General features: G+C 36.9%; 1 protein-coding gene across 1 annotated transcript; it reads right to left on the bottom strand.

The window, feature by feature from the left end:
• Nucleotides 1–3,870: 3,870 nt before the first annotated feature.
• LOC107045674 (scm-like with four MBT domains protein 2) lies at nucleotides 3,871–5,088 on the bottom strand. Its single transcript, XM_015268006.1, has 3 exons — nucleotides 5,007–5,088; nucleotides 4,708–4,789; nucleotides 3,871–4,346 (listed from the first exon to the last, which is right to left on the bottom strand). The coding sequence occupies exons 2-3, from the start codon at nucleotides 4,751–4,753 to the stop codon at nucleotides 3,871–3,873; spliced, it is 522 nt and encodes a 173-aa protein (XP_015123492.1). The 5' UTR covers nucleotides 4,754–4,789; nucleotides 5,007–5,088.
• Between the last annotated feature and the right edge of the window lie 3,180 nt (nucleotides 5,089–8,268).

The following is an 8,268-nucleotide window of genomic DNA, read 5'->3' as shown; positions in this document are numbered from 1 at the left end:
AGGATGTATGGAGGATCCTCAAAACTACCGCTGTATTTCGCTGGTGAACAGCACCGCAAAGATTTTCACACAAATTTTAAACTCGCGGTTGTATGATTGGGCAGCAGTTAATAAGATCCTACAGGAATTTCAATCGGGTTTTCGACGGAGTAGAGGTTGTATAGATAACATTTAAAGTCGTTCCTCGATTGCACAAATACATTTATCTCAACCGGGGATGAAAGTTTTTGCCTTTTCCATTGATTTCACTAAAGCTTTTTACAAAATAAATCATCATTTGTTATGGCAGAAGCTATTCTCTCTCGGCATGAATTCTAAATTGAACAACACGGTTAGAAGTTTATACGATAATGCACGATTATCAGTTAGGACTCAGTACGGCTGCTCAGATCCGGTGGACATAACTGAGGGAGTTTTGTAAGGAGAGATTTTGAGCCCCCTTCTCTTCTCCCTTTTTTTCTGTAATTTAGAAAAATTTCTAGTTGAAAGGGGTGCTCGGGGTTTATCTGTGGGTCACCGACACGAGGTCATTTGCATTGCATATGCGGATGACCTTGTTGTCCTCGCCGAAAATAAATTTGATATGCAGAGGAAAGTTGATATCCTCTCGGATTATTTCAAGCGCTGCCATCTGCAGGTAAACACGAGCAAATCCAAAATTCTTATCATGCACAGGGGTCGAGCGCAGAAGTATTCTGTTGTGAAGTACAGAAACGAACCTATTGAAATTGTGAAACACTACTGTTACTTAGGCTGCATCTTCACAACGTCAAGTCTATTTGAACCCCAATTATTGAAAGCGAAGACCCCGACTCAAAGTGCGATCCGCGTTGTACTTAATATATTACATCAAACTCGTTCGGACACCTGGTGGCCTAAAAAATATATCTTCAAGTCTCTAGCAACACGTATCATGTTTTACGGAGTAGAAGTATGGGGATTGAGATACTTTGAGGAAATAGACAAAATTCAATCATTTTTCTATAAAAAATTGTTTAATTTACCGCGAAGCACTGCGAATTACGCTCTGAGACTCGAGGTCGGCGCAATTCCTCTTACCCACGATATGATGAAAAGAACGTTAAACTGGTTAGGAAAAATCCTCAAAATGGATGATTCTAGATACCCTAAAATGTGTTTCGATCAACTCTTACAAACATCGAACAATCCCAATATTCCTGATAAATATAACTGGTGCAAACAATTGTCAAGTAAAATTAGTAGCTGCTCTGAGTACTCGTTAAAAGACTTGATAAATACTGATAACTTCAATATGTATCTCTCTGATATTTGTGTAAAGTATCAAGACTGCTGCGAATATTGAACTAAAACGGAGACTGGCACGCTCTTCCCTTCGGATTTATCCGTATCTGGACATTAAGGAAGGTCTTCAACCTTACCTGAAACTCCAACTTCCAACACATATCATAAATGCAATAATTCAATGTAGAATGTTACCGAACGGAAGAGCCTGTTCCATACGAGGGAAAGAAATAGAAATACAGCTGGGACTGGAGTCCATCTGCCAGAAATGCGCGCAACCCGTAAATGACATGTTCTTTCATTTTCTGAACGAATGTGCTGAGCTAAATAACGAGAGGAGAGCTTTGTGCACGATAGTCCCGTATTTCAATGGCACGGTGGACTCCAATCTCACATTACTGAACGCCACATCTAGATCACACATTATCGCACTATACATTCCTACGTAAAGCAAGCAAAATTCGGAAATATTGATAAGTCAGACATAACTTCAAGTGATCAATTATGAGGAATTGAAATATAAATAATAGGTTAACTAAAATAAGGTAAAATAATAGAAGTAGTATGGATATTAGGGCTTGAAGTCAGACACTTAAACTACCCTATATCTTCAACTTCAGTCAAATTACTTTGTCAAGTCTTTTTCCTGCAAATTGAGTCGTCTCTCACTAACGCGGAATGATAAAAACGAACAAAATGTGACATATATTTACAATGTCGGCCTGAACCCTCATTTGTACAAGACATGTATAGTCTAAACAAATTAATAAATTAATAATAATAATAATAACAAGAACTATAGGAACCTTCAGGAGGTTTACAAGTTCCCTCAAAAATCAGAAAATTGTCGGAATGTAAAATGATTCGAGCTTCCACAGAATTTAAAACAATTATGAGATTTTCTTGAACAAAATCAAAAAAATCCACGAATTTTTCGAAAATTAGAACAAATTTTCAGTATCTCTCAAATATTAGAGTTTTTGAATAAACCATAGGAGAACAATTGGTAGGAAAACGCGGAATCTACCAAAGAAAACTGATGTGAAGGAGCCACGTGACCCCAACTACTCTACTCTGATTGATTCAAATGGGAAAGAAGAACATAATTTGAAAAATCTGAGAACATAATTTCACCTAAATTTCCACGTTTTCTAAGCAAAATTCACAAGAATTTCAGGATTCCATAGAGAATTTGAAAAAATTTCAGATGTTTCACCAAAGTTTCAAGTTCATGGCATCGTTGAACAAATTTGTGTAAAAGATTGTGAATGAGAAGAAAATACTCCGAATTAGCGAATGAGCATCAGAATCGGTCATATTATTTTTCCAGCAAAAATAATTAAATTATTTTGAAATGGTGTAAACGAGAATGATAGGGGTGGTGAACACAAACCAATTCTGGTTTGTGAGAACTTTAAGAATTGTTTCGCACTCTGAATAGTATTTTAATTATAATTATAGTTAGAACATCATTCAGTGAGCACAGAAATTCAGAAATAGTGAATGACTTATTGAAATATTGAAATTAAACAGGTGATGAACCGATAAACATTGTGTCTATTAATCTTAACACTCAGTTTACTAAGCCGATGATGAATCATTAATTTTTGTAAGAAACACAAGGAAAAAATGAGAAACAGAATAATGAAAGGGCATGAACGTCGCGGCCGCGGCGGCGCTAGTTTCGAGAAATTGCTGTATCTCAAAAACTACTTGACCGATGGAGTTGAAATTCCGCCCAGCTGTGCTCCTAAACAATTCCAATTATTGCACAAAATTTCAGATTTTTAACATCGACTTCACTCCTTTTTTCGTGAAGATTTGTTCAAAAATTCCGAAAAATACCCACACACATACTGACATAACACACATTTCCTAAAAACATCATATCACATTCTACATCAGTTCCAAGCAATATGAGAAGGTCTTAAAAATAAATGATTACAAAGCTTCCATTCGGAAGCAAAAATTACGAAAAAACTAAGAAAAGAAGATCATAAAAATAATTTTCCACGTTTGAGAGAGAAAAGCTGGATTTCACCGTAAAAATCATATCGGACAAAAAATATACTTGTTTTTTATTTGGAATGTTTTCGAAAAAATTGTGTTTTTTTAAGCACATGAAGGTCAGAAAAATTTCCATCCAAGTATAATCTTTTTGTCACTCAGCTCCTGCAGCCTCATTTCACGCATGCTGCGCGTGCTGAAAAGTCGCTCACGAACGTCGTATTAAAAAATTTCCTTCGCCACAGTGACGAAAAATACTAAAGGAGTTGGATTGGAGCAACGAAATTTGGATGAAGTAATTCCTTATCGGATACAAAGATGTATCAAAAGTTCATTAACACCCCAGACCTGATGCACAATGATCAGTTGATAATTTGAAATTGCGGCATGAATTTTTCCCGTTTTATCATGCTCAATCATTTGAACGATACTTAGAAAATCTAAATTGTTCTTCGACGAAATTAACGATTCTATTAAAAACTACGAGAAAATACGAATACAGTAATATATGAATATTAATGAGCAGCGATATAATTGGTGAAGAAAAATATTCAGCAGAATATTTAAGATAGGTTTATTTTTATTCTGTAGCCATGTTTTTCACGCTGTCATATTCCATCGCTCCCAGAAATTTATTTCGCTTAATTTTGAGTTGTTTTTACTTACTCCACTTAGGAATTCATATGGAACGGACTTGGCAGTCAGCAAAAATCCTGGCAACATCTCCAAACAATCTGGCGATCTCTGCATCACAGCATCAGGTGGCTCCAATATCTTATTGTTTCTCACACACCATCCCAACTCGTGGGCAGCCTCTTTCGTTAAGTTAAACCAAAACTCCAATGATCTGTCATCACCACCAAAGTACCTAAGCCTTAAAAGAGGTCCACAGGCCATCACAATCGTTGCTATCCAATAAGAAGCATTCCGCTTATCGCCCTTAGAAGTTGGAACCTCCAAAGACATTCCAATCTCAATTCCATTCTGCAGAGTCAATTCAACGTGAGGAAAATTGATCTGCGGAACTTCTGTTGTCTCAGTAGCATCCAGATAGTCTTGCCACACGAATTCATCATCTAAAAAACACATAAAATATCAAAATATTGATAGAAACTAGAAATTATTACTTGGGAGATGAACATGAATAATAATTCTTCCTCACTACAAAAAAATAATAATGCAAATTGAATAATCTCAAATGCAATATTTTACTTTTATGGCTTCTCCGCAACATCCACTGTATAGTTATTCAATAGTTGTATTGATCAAATATTCATTTGGCAGTATTTATTATGTTGACATCCGTGAATGTCTCCAAGTTTTTTTATCAAAAGATTGCGATACCTCTGACAGAATCGATAAGTACAATTTTTTAATGACATGGTATCAATACACAATAATTATAAAATGACGATGACTGCGATGAAAAGTGATTACCATCATCGATGATGCCATCCTTCATTGGCTTCACAGTTGGGCTCATCCTCTAAGAGTTCGTCCCACACAGAGAAAACTTAACCTACGAATACATTTGGATATACTCCTGAGAACATAAGTTTGGTATTATAATTTTTGGCTAGATACAATTACTATCACTAATTTTGTAGTTTAAACTTTATATTTAAAATGAAACTATAAGTAATCTCAACGAATAGTTTAAACTTAATTGAATGGTTAATAACGTGATTTTTATAAATAAAATTTACGGTACGGTTTTTTATCAATAAATTCATTACGAATTTCCACTCCAATGTTTTTTTGTTTTTCACTTTCCATTTAATTTAATAATTGCATTCAGTTCAATGATTCTGTACTGACGGTATAGTCCAAAGAGGATTGATTAGAGTAGAGGCTCAGATCTCGGGGTTGCCGTGACCCCAAGCGAAAAATAGTTCGACCCCATCGGAGGGATGGCGCCACGGTCGAATCTGACGGCTGGGCGAACTGCCTCTGCGGGTAACTCGGCAGTAGCAGTCCCGCTGTCACAGGAATAGTTTTGGAGTGGAATTTATGCCCTCCTCGTCCTCAACATGTTCTCAATGTTTTTCAGGTGATTCATTTTCTGGTTAATTAATATTAAGGAATGAAACACAGATGGTGTAATGGAGAATTAAATTCCTCCTCAATCGATCCCCGTTGCATGCCTTAATCTCTGTAACTAAAAAATACAAACTACGGCAAAGTCATGGGCCAGTGAGAAAAATAATTTTCTTCTCGGCGCACGCTGACTTTTCACCATACGCCCGCGAATTAAAAATTCACTTCTCCCCTCTTAATTGAGATTAAGAGATTAAAAAAGAGTAGTTCGATGGAGAATTAAATTCCCCACCAACTAACCCTCTTTTATCCCTTAATCTCTGTAAAAAATGGAAGAAACTGTCATGGAAATAACAGCGCAGTAAGAAAAATAATTGTTTTGCGGCGTACAGTGACTCCCGGTAATTAAAAATTCACCTCTCCCATCCTAATTGAGATTAAGGGATGAAAAAAAGGCAGTTCGACGGAGAATTAAATTCCCCATCAATTAACCCTCTTTCATTTCTTAATCTCAATTAGGAGGGGAGAAGTGAATTTTTAATTCGCGGGCGAATGGTGAAAAGTCAGTGTGCGCCGCGATAAAATTATTTTTCTTACTGGCCCCTGACTTTCATGGGAGTTTTAATTTTTTTGTTACAGAGATTGAGGGATGAAAGACAGTTAATTAATGGAGAATTTAATTCTCCGTCGAACTGCCCTTTTTTCATCTCTTAATCTCAATTAGGAGAAGAGAGGTGAATTTTTAATTACCGGGAGTCACTGTGCGCCGCAAAACAATTGTTTTTCTTACTGCGCTGCGATTTCCCTGATAGTTTCTTCCATTTTTTAAAGAGATTAAGGGATGAAGGAGGGTTAATTGGTGGGGAATTCAATTCTCCGTCAAACTGCTCTTTTTTCATCCCTTTATCTCAATTAGGAGGGGAGAGGTGAATTTTTAATTACCGGGAGTCACTGTGCGCCGCAAAACAATTATTTTTCTTACTGGCCCCTGACTTTCAAGGCAGTTTTTATGTTTTTGTTATAAAGATTAAGGGATGAAAGAGGGTTAATTAATGGAGAATTTAATTCTCCGTCGAAGTGCCCTTTTTTCATCCCTGAATCTCATTTAGGAGGGGAGAAATGAATTTTTAATTCGCGGGCGAATGGTGAAAAGTCAATGTGCGCCGAGAAGAAAATCATGTCTCTCACTGGCCCATGACTTTTGTCGGAGTTTGGATTTTTTTGTTACAGAGATTAAGGGATGAAAGAGGGTTAATTAATGAAGAATTTAATTCTCCGTCGAACTGCTCTTTTTTCATCCTTTTATCTCAATTAGGACGGGAGAGGTGAATTTTTAATTACCGGGAGTCACTGTGCGCCGCGAAACTATTATTTTTCTCACTGGCCCATGACTTTCATGGCAGTTTATATTTTTTTGTTACAGAGATTAAGGGATGAAAGAGGGTTAATTGATGGGGAATTTAATTCTCCGTCGAACTGCTCTTTTTTCATCCCTTAATCTCAATTAGGAGGGGAGAGGTGAATTTTTAATTACCGGGAGTCACTGTGCGCCGCAAAACAATTATTTTTCTTACTGGCCCCTGACTTTCAAGGCAGTTTTTATGTTTTTGTTATAAAGATTAAGGGATGAAAGAGGGTTAATTAATGGAGAATTTAATTCTCCGTCGAAGTGCCCTTTTTTCATCCCTGAATCTCATTTAGGAGGGGAGAAATGAATTTTTAATTCGCGGGCGAATGGTGAAAAGTCAATGTGCGCCGAGAAGAAAATCATGTCTCTCACTGGCCCATGACTTTTGTCGGAGTTTGGATTTTTTTGTTACAGAGATTAAGGGATGAAAGAGGGTTAATTAATGAAGAATTTAATTCTCCGTCGAACTGCTCTTTTTTCATCCCTTAATCTCAATTAGGAGGGGAGAGGTGAATTTTTAATTACCGGGAGTCACTGTGCGCCGCACAACAATTATTTTTCTTACTGCGCTGTGATTTCCCTGACAGTTTCTTCCATTTTTTACAGAGATTGAGGGATGAAAGAGTGTTCATTGATGGGTAATTTAGTTCTCCGTCAAATAGCCTTTTTTTCATCCCTTAATTTCAATTAGGAGGGGGAAGACAAATTTTTAATTCGCGGGCGAATGGTGAAAAATCACTGTGCGCCGAGAAGAAAATCATGCTTCTCACTGGCCCATGACTTTTGTCGTAGTTTGTATTTTTTTGTTACAGAGATTAAGGGATGAAAGAAAGTTAATTAATGGTGAATTTAATTCTCTGTCGAACTGCCCTTTCTTCATCCCTTATTAATCTCAATTAGGAAGGGAGAGGTAAATTTTTAATTACCGGGAGGCACTGTGCGCCGTAAAACAATTATTTTTCTTACTGCGCTGTTATTTCCATGACAGTTTCTTCCATTTTTTACAGAGATTAAGGGATAAAAGAGGGTTAGTTGGTGGGGAATTTCATTCTCCATCGAACTACTCTTTTTTCATCCCTTAATCTCAATTAAGAGCGGAGAAGTGAATTTTTAATTCGGGGGCGAATGGTGAAAAGTCACCATGCGCCGAGAAGAAAATTATTTTCCTCACTGGCCCATGACTTTGCCGTAGTTTTTATTTTTTTGTTACAGAGATTAAGGGATGCAACGGGGATCGATTGAGGGGGAATTTAATTCTCCACCCTGGCGATTGAGGTTCCATGGTACATCCATGTTGTAGCATGGATGCAGCATGGATCTAGCATGGATGTGCATGGATGTCATTTTAAGGCGAAAAATGGGCCAAAAATTATTGGAATATAATCAAAAAATTATTTAAATACTGATAGACAAACAATTGATCTCAATTAATACCCATTAATAGGTTATTTTGTATAATTAGGAGAAATTATTGATGGTGTGCTGTGTGGTAAAGAAGTTCAGATGGGAGAATGCCGCGAGATGGCGCCAGTGTTAAATTATCGAGTCGGCGG

Source organism: Diachasma alloeum, unplaced genomic scaffold (assembly GCF_001412515.2).
Source record: "Diachasma alloeum isolate Michigan unplaced genomic scaffold, Dall2.0 Dall_scaffold_01049, whole genome shotgun sequence".
Lineage (NCBI taxonomy): Eukaryota > Metazoa > Arthropoda > Insecta > Hymenoptera > Braconidae > Diachasma > Diachasma alloeum.
Note: the sequence above shows the minus strand (reverse complement) of the source record. Positions and strands in the feature narration are given on the sequence as shown.

Bases quoted from the DNA above. Each gene is read 5' to 3' on its own strand.
- LOC107045674 (XM_015268006.1), bottom strand. From the start codon at position 4,753: ATGAGCCCAACTGTGAAGCCAATGAAGGATGGCATCATCGATGATG. The intron at 4,347-4,707 runs GTAATCACTTTT...TGTGTTTTTTAG, and splicing joins GGATGGCATCATCGATGATG to ATGATGAATTCGTGTGGCAA.